The 23,526-nt window shown below is 38.7% G+C and overlaps 1 protein-coding gene across 1 annotated transcript in view; it reads left to right on the top strand.

Moving 5' to 3' along the window:
• Window positions 1-23,526, top strand: part of FAM13B (family with sequence similarity 13 member B) — a 90,638-nt gene that overhangs the window by 6,023 nt on the left and 61,089 nt on the right. Inside the window, exons 2-6 of the mRNA XM_060143668.1 lie at window positions 10,072-10,238; window positions 11,635-11,826; window positions 12,262-12,474; window positions 17,800-17,977; window positions 18,286-18,427. Coding sequence (XP_059999651.1) covers window positions 11,670-11,826; window positions 12,262-12,474; window positions 17,800-17,977; window positions 18,286-18,427 — 690 coding nt within the window. The 5' untranslated portion in view covers window positions 10,072-10,238; window positions 11,635-11,669. The remainder of the gene's footprint in view (window positions 1-10,071; window positions 10,239-11,634; window positions 11,827-12,261; window positions 12,475-17,799; window positions 17,978-18,285; window positions 18,428-23,526) is intronic.

Below are 23,526 nucleotides of genomic sequence, written 5' to 3'. Positions count from 1 at the left end.
TCCTTCATCCTTTGGGGAAGTTTATCTACCTTGGAGACTAACTTTAGGTACGTTATGGTTTCCTTGGCTTTTTAAAATTTTTTTGCAGTATGCAGGCCTCTCGCTGTTGTGGCCTCTTCCGTTGCGGAGCACAGGCTCCGGACGCGCAGGCTCAGCGGCCATGGCTCATGGGCCTAGCCCCTCCGTGGCATGTGGGATCTTCCCGGACTGGGGCATGAACCCGTGTCCCCTGCATCGGCAGGTGGACTCTCAACCACCGTGCCACCAGGGAAGCCTGCCTTGGCTATTTGAATCAGAATTGTGGCTGATTTACAAGTAAATGTGAGAGGAGTTCTTTTTGCCTTTGTAATACTGCTTTTTATTGTTCTGGTTTCTTAAGACTTAAGTTACTGTCATTAGAAAGATTTGCAGTTAGATCCAGCAGCACATTCTAGCATCACCATTTACAAATATTGACGTTTAGCTCAGTGACTTGAGGCTCACAGTACATGTAAAACGGGAATAGTGCCTGCCTCATAGCATTCTTGTAGGTATGAGAAATAACTTGTGAAGTACTTACAGGTATTCCATAAATCATAGTTCCTTTCCATAATTTTCTAAAAATTATAGTTGATTTACAATATGATTTGTTTTTAATATTATTTACAATATTATTATTATACATTCCAGATGTACAACATAGTGTTTCAATATTTTTATAGATTATACTCCATTTAAAGTTGTTATAGGGGCTTCCCTGGTGGCGCAGTGGTTAAGAATCTGCCGCCTGCTAATGCAGGGGACATGGGTTCGAGCTCTGGTCTGGGAAGATCCCACATGCCGCAGAGCAACTAAGCCTGTGCGCCACAACTACTGAGCCTGTGCTCTAGAGCCCGCGAGACACAACTACTGAGCCCATGTGCTGCAACTACTGAAGCCCGCGCGCCTAGAGACTGTGCTCTGTAACAAGAGAAGCCACTTCAATGAGAAGCCCATGCGCTGCAATGAAGAGTAGCCCCAGCTTGAAGCAACCAGAGAAAGCATGCGTGCAGCAACGAAGACCCAACGCAGCCAAAAATAAATAAATAAATAAAGTTGTTATAAAGTGCTTTCCTTTCTTGATTTGATTATCTTTGGTTATTGCTGGGAGTAGATATGGCAGCCACTTTTGATGTTTTTTGTTTTTTTTAAACATCTTTATTGGAGTATAATTGTTTTACAATGTTGTGTTAGTTTCTGCTAACAAAGTGAATCCGCTATACATATACATATATCCCCATATCCCCTCCCTCTTGCATCTCCCTCCCACTCCCTATCCCACCCCTCTAGGTGGTCACAAAGCACGGAGCTGATCTCCCTGTGCTATGCGGCTGCTTCCCGTTAGCTAGCTATTTTACATTTGGTAGTGTATATATGTACCATGTATATATAGAAGTGTATTTATTTAGTTTTTAAGGAGGTGTTCTCCTCTTGTTAATCTTCTTAAATTTGAATAGTCAGTATTATTTGCTTCTTATTTATGTCTTTAATCAACATATATTTTATTTTATTTATTTATTTTGTTGCGTCGGGTCTTAGTTGCGACAGCTGGGCTCCTTAGTTGCGGCATGCATGTGGGATCTAACCCATGCCGCCTGCGTTGGGAGCACAGTGTCTTAACCACTGTGCCACCAGGGAAGTCCCTCAACATATATTTTAAACATTAAATTATGTGTTAGGGATTGTATGAGGCAATACAAAGATGATACAGAGGTGTTACAAAGATGAAATGACAGGGTTCCTACCTACAAGGATCCTCTCTTTTGAAAAAGAGACAGACATATTTTTAGATTCTATGGGATGTTTGCTAAAAAGGTAAGAGATAACTTAGGAGCAAAAGGAAGGAGAACTGTCTGCTTCAGGAAGTCAGGGAAGGTTTGACAGAGGAAGCTGGAGTTGAGAATTGATGGTGGATGGAAGTTTGGTGAACAAGATGGAATTGGACATGGTGTTGAGTTAGGGCTCCAAGACAGAAAACAATGTGCATAGCTTGGGAGATGTGGATTGTGAATTTCAAGTAGTTAAGTATTGTTGGAGAGTAGAGTGAGGTGTAGGAGTGGCAGGGAAGAAGATTTTATTGGTAGGTGAAGTACTTGTACACCACGTAATAGAGTTTGCAGTTTACTGTGTACGTCAGAGGTTCTTAAAACTTTGTATGTATTGTAATCACCCAAAGAGCTTATTAAACATACAGAGAGCCCAGGCCAGGCTCTCATGGATGCTAGATTGGGGTTGTGGCTGTATATTGAATATCTGTATATTGAACAAAACTTTCCCCATCCCCAGATGAAGTTAGGAAACCAGTGCTGTAGGTCACTGGTCTCAAAAGTGAGGTGCTGGCACTTTGAATGGGCAGGATGACCTATTAAAATGTGTGTGTAGGTGGAGGAATAAAATTTATGTTTCTACTTATTTTTTACTTTATTTATTTTTAAAATAAATTTATTTATTTATATATTTTTGGCTGAGTTGGGTCTTTGTTGCTGCACGCGGGCTTTCTCTAGTTCTGGCGAGTGGGGGCTACTCTTCGTTGTGCTGTGCGGGCTTCTCATTGCAGTGACTTCTCTTGTTACGGAGCACGGGCTCAAGGCGTGTGGGCTTCAGTAGTTGTGGCTTACGGGCTCTAGAGCACAGGCTCAGTAGTTGTGGCGCATGGGCTTAGTTGCTCCGTGGCATGTGAGATCTTCCCGGACCAGGGCTCGAACCTGTGTCACTTGCATTGGCAGGCGGATTCTTAACCGTTGTGCCACCAGGGAAGCCCTGTTTCTGTTTATTTTTAATGTTCAATTTTTTTTTCTTTTGCCACGCCATGAGGCGTGTGGGATCTTAGTTCTCCAACCAGGGATCCAACCCGTGCCCCTTGCAGTGGAGCCCTAATCACTGGACTGCCAGGGATTTGTTAAAATGTTATTTTTCTGTATGTTTATTATGTGCATAATATACTAGGGTATTCGCTATTCTGCTTTAGATATAACATACATATATGACAGGTATGTGCATAATCTTTTTCCTGTTCAAAAAATTTAGAGCCCAGGGCTCTAGGCATTGGAAAACAGTTGAGGAATTTTGTGCAGGGGAATTCAGGTTAGATTTGATGAGGATATCAGTGAGGAGAATAGATGAAGGGACTTAGTTACAGGGGATTTTATCTCTCTTTGGCTTTAATACTTTTGTTTTGCTTTGAAAGCTTGAAATCATGGGAGTTTATAAAATAATTGACTGTGGCCATGAAACCCTTGCCTGAATACTTTGCATAAAAGAGGGATAAGTGAGCTGTCTCAAGGTGAAATGTTTTGTTTAGTGAGTTGCAATCTGCAAAATATATGTGCTGTATCTAGTACCATGATTTGGGGAGTGTAGTTATACAAAATATACTTGATTCATTGCTCATTGTAGTTTTGTGGAATCACCATGGGGGAGGATTGGTCCCTCAAGAAGTATGTTAAAGTGCGCACAGATGAACAGATCCTCAGGCACAGGGGTAATAATTGTTGCGATAAATATAATCTTTTTTTTGTTTTTTAAGGCAAAGAAATTCCTCAACTTTTGAGTATTAGAGCTCGCTTTAAAAACTTTCTAGTCCTGGGACCTCCCTTGGGACCTCCCTGGTGGCGCAGTGGTTAAGAATCCACCTGCCAGTGCAGGGGATACAGGTTCGAGCCCTGGTCTGGGAGGATCCCACATGCCGTGGAGCAGTTAAGCCCGTGCGCTGCAACTACTGAGCCTACACTCTAGAGCCCGCGGGCCACAACTGGTGAGCCTGCATGCCACAACTACTGAAGCCTGCATGCCCTAGAGCCTGTGCTCCATAGCAAGAGAAACCACCGCAAGGAGAAGCCCGCGCACTGCAACGAAGAGTGGCCCCCGCTCGCTGCAACTAGAGAGGGCCCATGCGCAGCAATGAAGACCAAACACTGCCATAAATACATACACACATACGTACATACATACGTACCAACGTAGCCATAAATACATACATACATACATAAATACCAATGCAGCCATAAATACATACATACATACATATATAAATAAATAAGCAAGCAAGCAAACTTTCTAGTCCTGAATTCTCTTTTAGTTATATATACTTTGATAAATTACTTAAGGCCAAAGTCAATATGAATTTATTTATTTTTTAACTTTTAATTTTATGTTGCAGTATAGTTGATTAACACTGTTGTGTTAGTTTCAGGTGTACAGCGAAGTGATTCACTTATACATATACATGTATCTATTCTTTTTCAAATGAATTTAATAGTAGATGTAAATGACTTGGTATTTTCCTGGTCATAGTAGCATCTATGGACATTTGACAGATAAATTTATATGCTGTTGAGATGTTTGTTTAACTTTTCTGTTTGCTTGGTACTGTTAAGGATTCAGACAGATTGATGCCTTGTCAGTTTCTCAGGCCAGGAGGGAACCACAGATTTAGCATACTGGCAAATTTTGTAGTACCATCCTTGTTCAGTCAGAATGAAGTGCCTTTTCCTTTGTTTGATAAATTGCTTAGAGCTTATTAATGAAAAGATGAATGTATGGAGCAGGGGTACATTATCTCTGTTCCCAAAGTTTACCATCTTTATTGAGACTCAGCTCCCTCTTGGCTTTTCCCTCTTTTTATACTAGTGATAGTGCTTTTTTTGTTTTTGTTTTGTTTTAGCAATTTTTAAAAAAGTATTTATTTATTTGGCTGCGCTGGGTCTTAGTTGCGGCATGCGAACTCTTAGTCGTGGCATGTGAACTCCATTAGTTGCAGCATGTGGGATCTAGTTCTCTGACCGGGGATCAAACCCAGGCCCCCAGCATTGGGAGTGTGGAGTCTTAGCCACTGGACTACCAGGGAAGTCCTGTTTTAGCGATCATTGAAGATGATTGAGGTAGCTCTTTTAAACTTTTCTGTGTGAATTGTATCCCTATTTTGTCAAAAGCATTTTGGGCAAAAGTGACTTTTCTTTTTCCTTTCTATTCAGTTTGAAGGTAGAACAATTTTACATGAAAGTGATAATTTATTTTTTCAGGTACCCCTCTTACCACAGGTTGTTTTATTTGTAAAATGATCAAAGTTTACTAGTATAGTGCAGATCTACTCTTTTCTTTTTTTTTTTTTTTTGCTTTACGTGGGTCTCTCACTGTTGTGGCCTCTCTCATTGCGGAGCACAGGCTCCGGACGCACAGGCCCAGTGGCCATGGCTCACGGGCCCAGCCGCTCCGCGGCATGTGGGATCCTCCCAGACCGGGGCACAAACCCGTGTCTCCTGCATCGGCAGGCGGACTCTCAACCATTGCGCCACCAGGGAAGCCCCAGATCTACTCTTATTACCATTATACTGTTTTGTAAAATTGTTTGCTCTGAGAAGACTTTCAGCTAGTGTTAAAATTTATAAAGTCTTCAGCGTTTTATTCGTTTTTTTTTTTTAGTTATGCTGTATAGAAATTGTAGTAATTTCTGGATGTGCTAGACAGCATAGAAGGGCCAAACAGGATTGGTTCTTGAAATGTGGTTAAAAAAATATTATATTTTTGGGGACTTCCCTGGTGGTCCAGTGGCTAAGACTCCGCCTCTCAATGCAGGGGGCCCGGGTTTGATCCCGGATCAGGAAACTAGATCTCATGTGCCGCAACTAAAGATCCTGCGTGCTGCAACTAAAGGATCCCGTGTGCAGCAAACAAATCCCGTGTACTGCAACTATAAATAAATAAATAAATAGTTAAAAAACCACAACAAATACATTTAAAAAAAAAGAAATATTTTATTTTCCTTTTGTGGATGGAAAAGCATATTTTAAAATATATTTTATAATAAAAATAGTTTAACATTCAATAGTTAATCTATTAAAATGATGCTATGCCTTTATTCATGTGAGTTTTCTCTTTTTAATTTTTTCCACTTTATTGAAGTGTAATTTATATATAATCACATTCACCAATTTAAAATGTTTAGTTTAATAAGTTTTGACAAGTGTATTAAGCATGTAACCACCACTACCACAATCATGACATAGAACATTTCCATCACCCCCAAAAGTCCTCAGTGCTTTTAAATTTTCTCATCAGTGAAATGAATATAATGAAAGTATGTACTTCCATAGGATTGTTGTAAGGATTAAATGAATTAATATATTTAAAGCCCTTAAGGTAGTTCCTGGCTCAGTAATAGCTCAGTTAATGCTATCTACTGTTATCCGTGGTTTTGATGTTGGTGTTATATCCTTTAAAAAAAACTGTCACTACTAATTTTATTAGATACTTAAGACTTTTCTTTTTAAACACATTTTAAAATTTATTTTATTTGTTTGTTTTTGGCTGTGTTGGGTCTTCGTTGCTGCATGTGGGCTTTCTCTAGTTGCAGTGAGTGGGGGCTACTCTTCGTTGCGGTGTGTGGGCTTCTCATTGCTGTGGCTTCTCTTGTTGCGGAGCACGGGCCCTAGAGTTCAAGGGCTTCAGTAGTTGTGGTGCCTGGGCTCAGTAGTTGTGGCTCACAGGCTCTAGAGTGCAGGCTCAGTAGTTGTGGCGCACGGGCTTTGTTGCTCCGCGGCACGTTGGATCTTCTGGAATTAGGGCTCGAACCCGTGTCCCCTGCATTGGCAGGCAGATTCTTAACCACTGCACCACCAGGAAGTCTTGATAGTTAAGACTTAAAGATTCTTTGCTGTTAAGAAAGGTGTGTTTGTTGCTGTCATGTATATCGGCGGTCCCCCAACCTTTTTGGCACCAGGGACCGGTTTCGTGGAAGACAATTTTTCCATGGTGCGGGGGTGGGTATGGTTCAGGCGGTAATGTGAGCAATGGGGAGCAGTGGGGAGCGGCAGATGAAGCTTTGCTCGCTCGACTGCCACTCACCTCCTGCTGTGTGGCCCGGTTCCTAACCAGGGTTGGGGACCCCTGATATATATGTATATGTAACCATATGTATATGAATGGAGTGTAGAAGTATTTTGAGCCTTCGCAGAACTCAGGTTGATAGCTAGTATACGAAGGTACACTTTCCTGAATGTTCCCATTAGTCAGCTTATTGATAATTGGTATTTAATTGCATTATTTTTTATCACTCTTGTCTCATGGTAAAGTATGTGATATAAAATTCAAAATGGTTTCTTATTTGTTGTCAGTACCACCATGCTAGGCAACCGTCACTTGTATTTAAAATGATTTTGCTGTTTTGATTTATAATAACATTAGGCTTTCAGAAATCCTTGGTTATTTTGAAAGTCTGCACATTGTATTCTCTTGTGTCAAGCCTTTAATTAACTGCTTTGTTTGCATATTATTGACTGTATCTGTTCAGACATTTCATCAGATCTCTTTGGCATATTTTTCTGTGGTACCTGACCTGCTGCTATTTTCTTTTCCATTTTTCTTTTCTTCAAAAATGGGATCTTGTAGTTTAGATGTTGTATTAGTTTTCTAGGGCTCCCATGATAAATTACTAAAAATGGAGTGACTCTAGAATAGTAGAAAAATTTCTCTCACAGATCAGGGGGCCAGAAGTCTAAAATCAAGGTGTGGACAGGGTCATGCTCCCTCTGAAGGGAGAATTCTTCCTTGACTCTTCCATCTTTTGGTGGCTCCTGGCATTTCTTGTCTTTTGACAGCATAACTCAATTTCCGCCTTTGTCTTCACATGGCCTTCTTCCCCTCTGTGTGTCCTGTCTCCTTCTTATAAGCACACTGGTGATTGGATTAAGGACTCCCCTAAATCAAGGTGATTTCATCTTGATATCCTTAACTAATTACACTTGCAAAGATCCTATTTTCAAATAAGGTCACATTTTGATGTTACAGGTGGACATGAGTTTTGGGGAGACACTTCATTCAACCTAGTACACATATAAAGGAAATATTTACATGATTTAAGCTCTGAAAAGGGACAGGAAGCAGTACTAAATCATGTCAGAAACAGCTTTGCATTTTGCAGGAATGTTATTTTGGGCCACTGTAGTCTGAATGCCTTCAGCAGTGTTCTCTGGATAGAGGTCTGAAGTGAATAGTCGTTGGCTGCAAGGGCTCGGACCATAGGCATGCTTTAAAAGTGCTTTTTAGCAAAACAATAACAACAAAACAAACAAAACAAAACAAAAGTACCTTTTAGCAAGCTATGAATGAATGGCCTCCTAAAATATATATATAAGACTCTGTGGTCAGTTTGAGTGATAAAATGTGAGAGTCTGTGGTACTTTAAATCGTCAGAATTTACACGGAGTGATAGTATAGTATAGTAATAAAGAGCAAGGACTTTAGGAGTTACACTTCCTGGATTCAGATTCTGCTTCTGACCCTTATTAGCTGGGTGAACTGTGGTTAAATTGTTGAGCCTCTATGCAGTGTCTCATTAAAATAAGTCATAATACCGTATCAATACGTGTAAAGTGCATAGAAATGCCTGGCACATAGTATCAGTAATTGCTCATTTAGTGTTCGCTGCTGCTGTTTTCATCATCATGATGATGCCCTTTGTTTTTCCAGTAGTAAGGATGAATTTGTACTGATGAACTCATGGATTCCTACCCAGCATTGCCTTAGGAAAGATGTGCTTTTCAGATTGTTTGCTTAGAGGTTGGGAGTAGTAGAAAACACAGGATGAGATAACTGGTTCTGGTTTCACTAACAAGTACACTAAACCTGAATACCCATTTTCGTGATATAGAACTTGCCATTTAAAAAAATATATTTATTTGGCTGCGTGGGGTCTTAGTTGCAGCACATGGGATCGTCACTGAAGGCATGCGGGATCTTTAGTTGCGGCATGTGGGATCTAGTTCCCTGACCAAGGATCGAACCCAGGCCCCCTGCATTGAGAGCGCGGAGTCTTAGCTACTGGGCCACTAGGGAAGTCCCTAGAACTTGCCTTTGACAAAGTCTTCTAATGAGTCTTCATTTATTGTACATCAAGCAGATCCCCTTTCCTTTATGTCATGAGGTAATCAACCTGACTTTTAATGTAAGTTCATTAAACGTCTTATCCCTGAAGTTAACCTCCCTAAAGGATCTTATATAAACTTTGAAGTTGTTTTTCACATGAATAGACTACATGTTTTAGCAGGCATTTCAGGATGTTTTGGAAGTAATCATCTACTAAAGATTTGTTGTGGGAATGTGGTTTTCCTTCCCCTTGGTTTTTAATGTTCCTCCTAGAGGTGTATGTAACTATTAAGACATTTTTGAAAACCACACTGAATGATAATACTCTTCTGCTTACCTGAAGCCTCTTGAGCAGAATCTTGCAGTTTACTGAGCTTGTTAGATTTTAAATAGATTATTAGAACTTACAGAAGATGAGACCAAATATTAAACATACCGCCGAACAGGTTTTCACCTCTCTCCTGTCTCTTCCCGGCCTGTTTTGCTGGTCTTTTAACATTATGTAAAGAAGAGAAGGGAACTGATTCTCTTTCTAATGCATGCATGTATTTTCTTAGTGAAATGTAACATGTGTTTAGGTGTTATTTTATATAAGGAAACCTAGGCTTAGAGACATGGAAGCTGTTCAGGATCACATCTACAGAATGATGGAGGTGATACTTGAATATGTGCCTTTCTAGTTCTTTTCCATCATGTGCTATTGCCTCTCCAAATTAGAAAGCTCAGACAACTATGTTCTTGTTAACAAAATATTTGTTGTATACAGAGAAAAGAGTAAAGTATATAAGTGTAGTTCCAAGCTTAAACTCATGTCTTCCACTCTTTGACCTAAAAATGCTTCCATGTTTAGTTCTGAATATATGAGGATGGAATAGAACTGGATGGGATGTGTGTGTGTGTACAAATGAAGGGTCCATTGAGGAAAAATGGATTATTAGAATGGTGTAGTCCCTGAAGATGCAGTTCCTTTATTTGTTTATCTTTAGCAGAAAGATTCATACCCAGGTTAGCCATCATAATTTGAAAGCTTGTGCAAGGTTTTGCCTCTAACTAGGTCACAGACAGATCTTTTAGGCAGAAGAATGCTTTTCATTATAGGGACCTTCCTAAATGGACTTCACTGCTTATTCTAGTCTCTTCTCACAGTTAAAGATGTTGTGGGAAATTAAAAGAACTGTTTTTTTTTTCTAGATTAACTGCTGAAGTACTGATCGAGTTCTGTGTTTCTTCAATGAGGAACTACAGGCTGATCTTCTGCCATAATCTCAAACAGCCATAAATGACAAAAGAATGCTTGCTCAGTGAGGGTAGCTGGTGCAGAAACCATTTTTTAAACTTAGGTGTTTAAGTACTCAAAGGTAAGTTTCCACAATGGTAACTATCCCATACTTATATATCCACAGAGATTTTGGAGTTTATCTACTATTGCTGCTATTGGATTATTAACTTAAGGTTTTGTAGTTTTTAGCTGGCATCAGATGTGTTAAAGAATGGATTTTGCTTGTCTAAAACTATTTAAATTTATGGCATTTGCTGCCCCTAAGTTAATTTCTACTGTTTCTATAAGTTAGATGGATTTGTTTTCTAGTCACGATGTCTCTTGATCCAGTGGATACACCTGTTATACATATGGACCTTATTTGTATAAACTCTAGAATATTGAGCTTTTTTTTTTTTTTCTGCTCTGTTACCTTTCTCTTGTAGTATGAAAGGAATTGTTTCTCTGAGGTGATGAAAAAAGCCCATTTTGTTCATTATCAACCTTGAAAAAAGTTTTCCTTTCCTTTAAAAATACTCCTTTCCCCACATAAAATAATAAATGATTATTTTATTTTTATTTATTTATTAAAAATCTTTTTTGGCCATGCCGCACAGCTTGTGGGATCTTAGTTCCCTGACCAAGGATCAAACCTGTGCCCCCTGCAGTGGAAGCATGGAGTCCTAACCACTGAATCTCCAGGGAATTCCCATAAATGATTATTTTAGAAAATGCATTTTTTTGAGATTACTGTACTTGTTCTTTCATGCTTCATAAATTGGAAACATTGTTTTCTCCCACTGCTTCTTTATTGATCACAATTTCTGCAAAGACAAATTATTTATTTCTTCTGAACTAGCCGGGCTATGGAAGTTTTTCTTTTGAATAATTATGAAACAGCAGGATTGATAAAAGAACATTTTCATTGAAGGTTGATGCCTAGAACTGAAAAATTTCCTTTGTTTATAAAAACATATTATGGCTGCTCTGTCATGTAGAAATAAGAACTGGTTAATCTTGTCCTTATTAGCCCATCATTTTTTAAAAAATGATTCTCTCCTCTTTGGGTGCTTATGAATTGAGTGGTTAGATGACCTTCATAGAGCAGAGTCCAGAAATGATTAGGTTTGGCTTTTTACTCATGTCGTTAATAAGCTTGGTCAGTAAGGTCCTGTTGGAGCAAAATTTGCCCCTTTCTTTGTCTTTGAGATATTAACGTCCTCTGCGAAGTTTAATGATCAGTTTTGGTTTTGCCATTGTTTGGTAAATATACAAACACTAAAGGGAACACTCAGAACTAACTTCACATGGTAGAGAAAATGCTTAGATGATTGTATTGAGCTTCATTTGTAGAACACACTATGGGCCTGGTAACTGGAACATATTTAATAGACGAGAACACATTCAGGTGTAAAGCCTTTTTCTTTAATGTATTTAGTCATATTGCCACCTGTTAATCATTATAGTCTTTTTTTTTTTTTTCTTTTATTTGGCAGAAAAGACAGCTTTGATTTCTGGCTGCAAAAAAGATATGAGGAAGAGCTCCTCCCCTTCCTTGAATAACTGCAACTCCGTTCTTGCTAACAAAATATTTGGAATTCCACTTGATGAGCTGCAGCAGGGAGGACATCCAGACAATGAGGTTCCGTTCATAGTCCGCCACGTAGTGGACTATATTGAGGAACATGGTATACATTTCCTTACTTTGAGGGCTAGCCTTTGTTTTAATAAACACAACTTATCCATTTTTGACCTTGGATTTTTTTTTCGGTATTCAATGTCCAAAATATAGTGAGGAAAAACAATGGAAATTCTTTTTAACATTTTAGTGTGTCTTTATTACTTAAAAATCATATACTCAGAAATGCCCAGTTTAGAGCATATCTTAGTGGGAGGGGTGATAGTAATATTTTTAATGGATATAAGGGGGTGGGATAAAATAGAATATCCCTCGGGACAGAGATAGTATATGTTTCTAGATGTGTAGTTTGAAGGTGGTTAGCACAAGCAGGGGAGCCAAGAATGGCTTTCCCAAAGTATGAATATTTTAAGTTGATTGTAGAATGAATATATATGGTAGTTGAAGTTGAAGCTAATTTAATTTTTGCCTTGAACTAATGTAGGAGGTCTGGAGCAACAAGGACTTTTTCAAGTCAATGGAAATGCTGAGACAGTGGAGTGGCTTCGGCAGAGATACGACAGCGGAGAAGAGGTGGATTTGGTTAAGGAAGCAGATGTTCCCTCAGCTATTAGTCTTCTTAGGTTTTTCCTTCAAGAACTTCCTGAACCTGTTATCCCTGGCAGTTTGCATATTCACTTGATGCAGCTTTCTCAAGGTAACATAATTTGAATCTTACCAGTCAGTCGCTTAACATTTAATTTCAAAGTCTTTACCTTTTAGAAATCTTGACATGTAAGCAGTAATTATAGTAATTCTGAGATTAATTTCTTAAGTTCCCATTTGGGGACATATGCTCTTTGGGGTTGTATTATCTAGTTAAGGGAATTGCAACCTCTTAGATTCCTGTAGTGCTATTTACTTTTTATGATTGGTCTTAGTAAGCCTAAGATACATAGTGATAAGGAGAAGGAGGAAAGGCAGGAGACAAGAACAAAGAGTAGGAGGGAGGGCTTCCCTGGTGGCGCAGTGGTTTGAGAGTCCGCCTGCCGATGCAGGGGACACGGGTTCGTGCCCCGGTCCGGGAAGACCCCACATGCCGCGGAGCGGCTGGGCCCGTGAGCCATGGCCACTGAGCCTGAGCGTCCGGAGCCTGTGCTCCGCAATGGGAGACGCCACAACAGTGAGAGGCCCGCGTACCGCAAAAAAAAAAAAAAAAAAAAGAGTAGGAGGGAAAAGGAAGAAGAAAAAATATATGTGTGGCAGAATGACCCATAATAGTCAGTGTTGTTGGTTAGTGGTGATGTTACTATGTTTATCCTTGGTTTGATAGAACATCCTAGCAAAAACCGGAAGACAGCTTTGATTCTAAGTTTGGAATATACCTAAAGCTTGTTCTTGGACACCTGCCTGAAGGAAATAAAATATCAAATTGGACATCAGACTACAAGCCAAATAAAGAAAAAAATTGGTTTGTTTCTGTTGGGTTAGTTTTTTGGTGGTGACTAAAAATAGGACTTAGCTGGGATGGACAAGAAAAATAAAGGTAGAGGTATGCAGAAAGATAAAAGAACCAAAAAGTGAGGAGATGCTTCTTTTCCTTGAACCAGATGGAACCAGATGGTATTCACTGGTATTCATGTGTACATAATGGATTGACATGCTTCGTTATATAGGAGAATTTATGAAGTTGGCATATAATACAGTTGACTTTTGAAAAACATGGGTTTGAACTTACATACATATTTTTTCAATAAATTTGTACTACAGTACTACATGATCTGCAATTGGTTGAATCCACACATGCAGAACTGTGGCTATGGAGGGCCTGCTGTAATGTTATACACAGATTTTCAGTGGTGTGGAAGGTCGGCATGCCTAACCCCTGTGTTCAAGGGTCAGCTGTATAATACATTTCTTGGATTTTTAAATTATTTTTTCTGGCTTTTGTTTGTGTTATGGAATCTCTTTAATTTTTTGAATTGGGGCTTCTACAGAAATTCAGTGATGTTAAAAAAATTATAACTACTTCCTTAATCCCTATCGCTGTCAGAGCTGGACTTTTTGTATGTTTGTGTGTATCCTTAAGCAGTGTATGGTCAGAGAAGGGGGTTGCCTTTTGAGAGTATTTATCCATCTTTTTCTTAAATTTAAACACGAGCCTGAATTAGTGGATGCCTCTTATTTGTGTGTAAAGGTCAATACAAAGATATTTTATGATCCTCTTATGTACGTTTTCCTCTGTACAGCTAGATGATAGGGCTCACTTTGTACTTGCTCTATTTAGGAATGGTTAGCCTGATTCAGTTTTTTTCTTTTCTTTTTTTTTGCGGTACACGGGCCTCTCACTGTTGTGGCCTCTCCTGTTGTGGAGCACAGGCTCTGGACGCGCAGGCTCAGCGGCCATGGCTCACGGGCCCGGCCGCTCCGCGGCATGTGGGATCTTCCTGAACCGGGGCACGAACCCGTGTCCCCTGCATCGGCAGGCGGACTCTCAACTACTGCGCCACCAGGGAAGCCCAGTTTTGTTTTTTTATTGTGCCACCTGGACTTCAAAATGAAGTGTCATCAATAATGTCACCTTTTTCTCTTTTTTTCTCTCAACAAATACTATATTTTTTTGTTCTGAATTTCTGAATCCATTTCAAATTTCTTTTCTTAGGAGTAGGAATTTTTTCAAATGTTTATATTTAGTCACCTAATAAGCACTTTGCAGTCATTAAATATATAATGAAACTGATGTGTTAGAGTTTTTTGAGCCCTTTTTGTGTCTCTAGAGACATTCGTTTTGTTTTTATAGTGTTAGGGTTCCATTTTCCCTGTGTTAGCGAATTGTAGACAAGTCTTTTAAAGTTCCAAGAATCAGATAATCTTTCAGTTTTGATTGAAAATTTATAAATGAATAAGTGGGATAAGATTTAATGATGATAAATTTACTGCCTCTCACTGATGCTACCAATCAGAAGCTGTTTTGTCAGTAGGATTGTCATTTTGATTGGTATTCATTTAAAAGTATGACAGCATCATGCACTGTATTATTTATGGAATTGCAATATATATCTTGCTAATTAATTATTCTTATGTCAGCATTCACCTGTGAAGGAATTTAGGCAAGCAAAATGCTTGTGGCCCATTTGTTATAAGAAATCCACCATTCTCCTCCATTCCCCACTTATATAACCATTAGCATGGGTATGTATGCATGCACACACACCCATATATACACCTGTTTCTTTAATAGCTATGCAGATAGGTGTGGCGGTACTTGAGGTGATATTTGCATTCCTGTTGTGATAAAATCTATTTCCTCATCCTTCAGTAATTCTTTTGGGAAGGTGTCTAGGTCTCTGGAAAAGTTCCTCTCTCCATTTATTGTAGGCAACTATTATGTTAATATTTTAATTGACGTTCACAAATATATGAGATTAATGCTTTTAAGATCATGGAGGCAGCATGTAGTTGCATTTGAGTTAGTGTTCTTTATTTTTTATATATATATATATATATATATATATATATTTATTTATTTATTTTTTTGCGGTACGCAGGCCTCTTACTGTTGTGGCCTCTCCCGTTGCGGAGCACAGGCTCCGGACGCGCAGGCTCAGCGGCCATGGCTCACGGGCCTAGCCACTCCGCGGCATGTGGGATCTTCCCGGACCGGGGCATGAACCCGTGTCCCCGGCATTGGCAGGCGGACTCTCAACCACTGCGCCACCAGGGAAGCCCCTTTTTTATTATTTTTTTAAAATTTATTTGTTTATTTGGCTGCGTCAGGTCTTAGTTGCGTCGTGCAGGCTTAGTTGCTCTGCAGCATGTGGGATCCTAAGTTCCCTGACCAGGACTCGAACCCACGTCCCCTGCATTGGAAGGCGGATTCCCAACCACTGGACCACCAGGGAAGGCCCCGAGTTAGTGTTCTTTAAAAAGTGGTTTTCATTTTCTATGGTAGCCGGACATTGCAAAGTGGCATTTCTGGTGTGGTTTGATCCTTTATTTAGACCAGAATTTCACAACGTTGGCACTCCTGATATTTGGGGCTGGATAATTCTTTAGTATAGGGGCTATCCTTGAATTTTAAGATATTTAGTAGAATCCCTGGCCTCTGTCCACTAGATAGCACTAGTACCCCTTTCCCGCAAGTTATGACAGCCATTCCATTCATTGTCAGATGTTACCAACCATTGGTTTAGCCCATGATAGTTTGTCCAATTACTTATACATTATGTTTTGGTAGAAAACACAGTTCACAGTTCTGTGAATTTGTTGTAATATTTACAAAAACTGTTAAAATGCTTGAAAGAATTCTTAGGGGAATCTTCTTTGATACGTACATATGTTTTTCCTGGTTATGATCTAACTAGGAAGTAGGCTCAAAAGGAAAAAAAAATTTAAGCAGGTGTGTTTTTAATACAAACACACACATGGAAATGCTCCTCTGCCTTATTTGAAGACTGGTAGACATAAATATTTTAGAAGGAGGCTGGTAGGTATAAATATTTTTGAATACTGGAAATGTTCACTAACGAAAGTAAAGCAGCATGAACAGTATTTCAAGTAAAACCAGTATAGCCCACGATCTTACCACCTCATCAAGGCAGCATCTTTTTTCAGTTATCGTGTATTTATTCAGCTTCTTCAGCTAACTTTTATAGAACTCCCGCTGTGCGCCAGGCACTGTTCTAAATTATGGGAATGCAGAAGTGAACAAACCGGCTAAAAATCTCTGCCATCATAGAGCTAAAAATTCTAAAAGGGCGTAAGGAGAGTTAGATGAAAAATAGATGATAAGCAAAATAAATACAAGGGTATGTTAGATGATAAGTGCTATGTAGCTAGAGAAGATGTTATGTAGAATTTGTCAGTGTTGATGTAGTGATCATTTTGATAATATTAATTGCTTGCATATATTTTTTGAGTTGATATACGTGATTTTTCTTAAATAATCCTTTTCTGCTAAATTTAGGTTGTTAAAAATTTCCACCAATTGTAGTCACAGTAATCTAAAAAACATTAATTCAAGGACTGTTCCAACCAATTATAAAGTCAAAGTACCTGGGCAGTTGGTAATATTATGAAATATCGAAGAGTTCTTATTGGTTGCATTTTAAATTTTAAGTAAAACTCATGTGACTGTAGCCTTTCCTGTAAACATCCTAGAGTTGTGTTATTTTGCAGAGATGGCCAATATTATGATCATAACCTTTTATCAAGAATTTTTTTCCCCCAAGAATTAATTTTTAAATTAATTTTAAGAACCCAAGAAAAATAAAGAATGAAATATAATTGGGTTAACTTTCTCTATTGGAGCAATAAATTACTTTATTTTGAGGGTAACTCTGAGAAATTACTTCTCCTAAGTGGGGCCCTCACCAGTCAGGGAGTTGATACAGGCTTTAATTTCTGTTAATGAAAACTCACTGACCTAAACACAGGGCCTAGCTTCTGGTAGTTGAAAATTCACTTGGTAAACAGAAAACAATGTCAACTTAGAGGAGAAAAACAACTTAGAAGTGGAATTCGTTCTTATTTAGTTGTGTTGATATTGCTGAACTTAATTGTTCTTTTCAGAATGTTAAAAGAAGAAAGTGTGTCTCTTATTCTGTTCCTTCCTTGTTTTTTCTTCCATTCTAATACTATTAGCTGTTTAAATTGCTTCTCATCTTTGCTTATTAGTGGTTGGTGTTGACTGATATTGGCTAGTGCATTTTGACTTCTTAGAGTTGAAACTAATTTGGAAACACAGGTACAGTCATGCAAGAGACAGTATGATGAGAATTTAAAAAAATAGAGTATTGGGGCCAGTGAGTAATAGATGAGGAAAACATCCTTCAACAGTTGAGGGGTTGTGTACCTTCTCAAATTCTTCCACTTAATAAGTGGAAGTGCAAAGCCCTAAGGCATTTGGCCTCTAGTAGAGAAAGTGAAGAGGTTTTGTAATTGTTATAGTAAAATGGTTATATGGGTGTAACAATGTGAACCTGGCAAAATATCTGAGCTTTGCTTTTACTTCATTAAAGAAACCCGTCATTATGTTTTGTAGATTATAATAACGAAGATGAATTTGGAAGAAAGTTGAGGTTCCTCTTGCAACAGCTTCCACCTGTTAATTACAGTTTGTTAAAGTTTCTGTGTAGATTTTTAGCCAATGTGGCATCACATCATGAAGAAATTTGGTCTGCAAACTCTTTGGCTGCTGTCTTTGGTCCAGATGTCTTCCAGTAAGTTTTTTCACAAATTTTTGTTTGATTAAAAAATATATATATATTTGTGAAATAGAATCATTGTACTGTCTTCCAAGGGTCATAGGTTGCTTGATGAACCATTAGTTTTTATAGTAGATCTGATTAATCCTTCCAGCATTTCTGTGAACAGGGTACAAGTTAGGTAGGCTTTACAGATGGGAAAACTGAGGCACAGAATGATGGCATAAATCGCTCAGATCTATAAAGTGACTCATTGGTTGTCTTCAGACTTTACCTGTGATTGATTTAAGAACTCTAAATTCAGTTTGGACTTTTATTCTTAGTATTTACACAGATGTGGAAGATCTGAAAGAACAAGAAATAGTGAGCAGGATAATGGCTGGACTTCTGGAAAATTACTATGAGTTTTTTGAGAATGAAGAGGAAGATTTTTCATCTAATGATTTGAGTTCAATTACTGAACAGGTGAGAATATTTAAAATATACTTGGAGGGAGTTTTTGTTGTTTTTGCTTTATAAAGAATTTGCTCTTAAGGGCTTGGCCCAAACTTAGGTGGAATTTTTAAGTACTAAATTGGAAGTAATTTTCTTGATTATTATATGTAATCATAGGTGATATATATCCATGTAGTATATGAGTGTGATCTTTTTTCTGAACAACTTCTTGTCGTCAATTTGGATATGGAAAAGTAATTGAAACCAGAGTGTATGGTAGAGCTTTTGTGGACGTTTTTGTGTTTTTCTTCTGTTAAATTAAGCATTGTTTATTTTGTAAGAATAGTGTGCTTTTGTTTTTGCAAAGAAACTGCTTGCATAGAGGAATGCAGGCAAAGGTTGAGAATTAGAAGGTAGAGAGAAAGGTTGAATACAAAGTTGACAGAAACTTAAAAATGTTTTTCTTGATTGAAGTACCAAGTCAGTATAGCAGTGCAAACATTGTCCTTAATGGGAAGCATCAAAAGAGTAATAGTTTAGGTTACAGATAATGTTTTAAATCTTGTGACTCTCGAATTTGAAACCCATTTCTCAAACAACATTATATTTTGTTGTTACTGCTATGCCTTGATGGTTGAGACTGCAGAAGGATCCTAGTTAGTTTCTTCTTTTTTAAAATTAATTAATTAATTAATTTTTGGCTGTGTTGGGACTTCGTTGCTGCGCGCGGGCTTTCTCTAGTTGTGGCGAGCGGGGGCTACTCTTCTTTGCGGTGCGTGGGCTTCTCACTGTGGTGGCTTCTCTTGTTGAAGAGCATGGGCTCTAGGCATGCGGGTTTCGGTAGTTGTGGCACACGGGCTCTAGAGTGCAGGCTCAGTAGTTGTGGCGCACGGGCTTAGTTGCTCTGCAGCATGTGGGATCTTCCCGGACTGGGGCACGAACCCGCGTCCCCCGCATCGGCAGGCGGACTCTCAACCACTGCGCCACCAGGGAAGCCCCATGGTGATGTTTTATTGGAATGTAGAGAACATATTAGTTTTTTTAAACATCTGTGTAGTTCCCTATTGTATGGATGTAACATATAATTTATTTGATTCATAGTACCATAGTATCCACTTGAAAAGGTGATAGTATATCCCGGTTTTCTCAGAGTAGTCCTAGTTTTTTTTCAGCGGTACGCAGGCCTCTCACTGTTGTGGCCTCTCCTGTTGTGGAGCATAGGCTCCGGACGCACAGGCTCAGCGGCCATGGCTCACGGGCCCAGCCGCTCGGCGGCATGTGGGATCTTCCCGGACCGGGGCCCGAACCCGTGTCCCCTGTATCGGCAGGCGGACTCTCAACCACTGCGCCACCAGGGAAGCCCGTCCTAGTTTATATTTGCTTTCTAATGTAATTATTAGTTGCTCCTCTTTTCACTCAAATGTATCCAGGTTTAGATGATTAATTATATGGTTATGCTATTTATTGATGGACAGTGGATTACATCCCTTCATTTGTTCTTAAACTATAAAGTAGCATCTCTTGAAAGTTTATCATACAGATTTTCATTCATTCTCATAGGTGTTGGCTCAGATTATGTGAATTAGGAGTTTTATTTCCTGGGTAGCCCAGCTTTTATTTAAAAGGGTTTCTATACTATTGTGAACTTTTATAGATAAGTGTTTTTAATATTTGGGAATTATACCTTCCTTAGGTTGGTTGGTTGGTTTTGTTTTTTATTGAAGTATAGTTGATTTACAATATTGTGTTAGTTTCAGATGTACAGCATAGTGATTCAGTTATACATATATTTATGTAGCTATTCTTTTTCAGATTCTTTTCCCTTATAGGTCATTACAAAATATTGAGTATAGTTCCCTGTGCTATACAGTAGGTCCTTGTTGGTTATCTATTTTATGTATAGTAGTGTGTACATGTTAATCCCAAACTCCTAATTTATTGCACATCCCCCCCCATTGGTAACCATAAGTTTGTTTTCTGTGTCTGTGCGTCTATATCTGTTTTGTAAATACATTCATTTGTATCTTTTTTTTTTCAAGATTCTACATAGAAGCGATATCACATGATACTTGTTTTTCTCTGGCTTACTTCACTTATGATAATCTCCAAGTCCATCCATGTTGCTGCAAATGGCATTATTTCATTCTTTTTTATGGCTGAGTAATATTCCTCTGTGTGTGTGTGTGTGTGTGTGTGTGTGTGTGTGTGTGTGTGTGTGTGTGTATCACATCTTTATCCATTCATCTGTCAATGGACATTTAGATTGCTTCCATGTTTTGGCTATTATAAATAGTGCTGCTATGAACATTAGGGTGCATGTATCTTTTCGAATTAGAGTTTTCATCTTTTCCAGATACATGCCCAAGAGTGGGACTGCTGGATCATATGGTAACTATTTTTAGTTTTTAAGGAACCTCCATACTGTTCTCCATAGTGGCTGTACCAATTTACATTCCCACCAACATTGTAGGAGGGTTCCTTTTCCTCCACACCCTCTCCAGCATTTATTTCTTGTAGACTTTTTGATGATGGCCATTCTGACTGCAGTGAAGTAATACCTCACTGTGGTTTTGATTTGCATTTCTCTAATAATTAGCGATGTTGAGCTTTTTTTCATGTGCCTGTTGGCCATCTGTATGTATTCTTTGGAGAAATGCCTATTTAGATCTTCTGCCCATTGGTTTTTTTTTTTTTTTTGATATTGCACTGTATGAGCTGTTTGTATAGTTTGGAAATTAATCCCTTGTCGGTTGCATTGGTTGTAAATATTTTCTCCTATTCTGAAGGTTGTCTTTTTGTTTTGTTTATGGTAAGTTTAAGTTTAATTAGGTCCCATTTATTTATTTTTGTTTTATTTCCATTATTGTAGGAGATGAAGCCAAGAAGATACTGCTGCGATTTGTGTCAGAGAGTGTTCTGCCTATGTTTTCCTCTAAGAGTTTTATAGTACCGGTCTTAACATTTAGGTCTTTAATGCATTTTGAGTTTATTTTTGTGTGTGGTGTTAGAGAATGTTCTAATTTCATTCTTTTACATGTAGCTGTCCAGTTTTCTCAGCACTACTTATTGAAGAGACTGTCTTTTCTCCATTGTATAGCCTTGCCTCCTTTGTCATAGATTTTTTTTGTTTCTTTTGGCTGTGTCGGGCCTTGGTTGCGGCACCGGGGATCTTCGTTGTGGCATGTGGGATCTTTTGTTATGGCGTGCGGGCTTCTCTCTAGTTGTGGTGTGTGGGTTTTCTCTCTCTGGTTGTGGCGCACAGGTTCCAGGGCATGTGGACTCTGTAGTTGTGGCGCATAGGCTCCAGGGCATGTGGGCTCTGTAGTTTGCGTGCTCAGGCTCTCTAGTTGAGGCATGTGAGCTCAGTAGTTGTGGTGTGCGGGCTTAGTTCACATGTGGCATGTGGGATCTTAGTTCCCTGACCAGGGATCGAACCTGTGTCCCCTGCAATGGAAGGTGAATTCTTTACCCTGGACTACCGGGGAAGTCTCTGTCATAGATTAATTGACTATAGGTCAGTTCCTTAAGTTTTTTATATTTTCTTCATGTAAGCATTTTTATCTTTGTCTGACTTTCCTTCTCTCTTTTTCTTCTTCCCTCCTTACCTTCCTTCTTCTCTTCTCTCTCAAGTATCAGAAACTTTTAATAAAACAGTAGAAGATGCCAAATTGTAACTTACAGTTTATGAAATGAAGATGAAATCAAATGTGTGTGTGTGTGTGTGTGTGAGGTCAATCAAGTGAGTAGAATTTGTAACCTGAATCAGTGATCCATGAAACTTCTGGCATATTTTTTGAAGGTTTCCAACTATCATATACAGTACCTGACTTAAAAAACTTGGTTAAAATAAAGAACTGACATAGCTGTTCAAAAGTATTTTTGCTTAAAAGAAAATGACAAGAAGAGGACAAGTAGATATATATGCCTTAAACCTTTAATGGTTTTTTTTTTATTATTTTTTTTTTATTTTTTTTAATTTTATTTTTTTTTTACATCTTTATTGGGGTATAATTGCTTTACAATGGTGTGTTAGTTTCTGCTTTATAACAAAGTGAATCAGTCATACATAAACATATGTTCCCATATGTCTTCCCTGTTGATCTCCCTCCCTCCCACCCTCCCCATCCCACCCCTCCAGGCTGTCACAAAGCACCGAGCCAATATCCCTGTGCCATGCGGCTGCTTCCCACTAGCTGTCTACCTTACTGCGTTTGTTAGTGTGTATATGCCCATGACTCTCTCTCGCCCTGTCACAGCTCACCCTTCCCCCTCCCCATAACCTCAAGTCCGTTCTCTAAGAGGTCTGCGTCTTTATTCCTGCTTTACCCCTAGGTTTTTCATGACATTTTTTTTTTCTTAAATTCCATATATATGTGTTAGCATACGGTATTTGTCTCTCTCTTTCTGACTTACTTCACTCTGTATGACAGACTCTAGGTCTATCCACCTCATTACAAATAGCTCAATTTCGTTTCTTTTTATGGCTGAGTAATATTCCATTGTATATATGTGCCACATCTTCTTTATCCATTCATCTGATGACGGGCACTTAGGTTGTTTCCATCTCCGGGCTATTGTAAATAGAGCTGCAATGAACATTTTGGTACATGTCTCTTTTTGAATTATGGTTTTCTCAGGGTATATGCCCAGTAGTGGGATTGCTGGGTCATATGGTAGTTCTATTTGTAGCTTTTTAAGGAACCTCCATACTGTTCTCCACAGTGGCTGTATCAATTTACATTCCCACCAACAGTGTAAGAGGGTTCCCTTTTCTCCACACCCTCTCCAGCATTTATTGTTTCTAGATTTTTTGATGATGGCCATTCTGACTGGTGTGAGATGATATCTCATTGTAGTTTTGATTTGCATTTCTCTAATGATTAGTGATGTTGAGCATTCTTTCATGTGTTTGTTGGCAGTCTGTATATCTTCTTTGGAGAAATGTCTATTTAGGTCTTCTGCCCATTTTTGGATTGGGTTGTTTGTTTTCTTGTTATTGAGCTGCATGAGCTGCTTGTAAATTTTGGAGATTAATCCTTTGTCGGTTGCTTCATTTGCAAATATTTTCTCCCATTCTGAGGGTTGTCTTTTGGTCTTGTTTATGGTTTCCTTTGCTGTGCAAAAGCTTT

The sequence above is a fragment of the Lagenorhynchus albirostris genome, chromosome 3 (genome assembly GCF_949774975.1).
Source record: "Lagenorhynchus albirostris chromosome 3, mLagAlb1.1, whole genome shotgun sequence".
Lineage (NCBI taxonomy): Eukaryota > Metazoa > Chordata > Mammalia > Artiodactyla > Delphinidae > Lagenorhynchus > Lagenorhynchus albirostris.
Note: the sequence above shows the minus strand (reverse complement) of the source record. Positions and strands in the feature narration are given on the sequence as shown.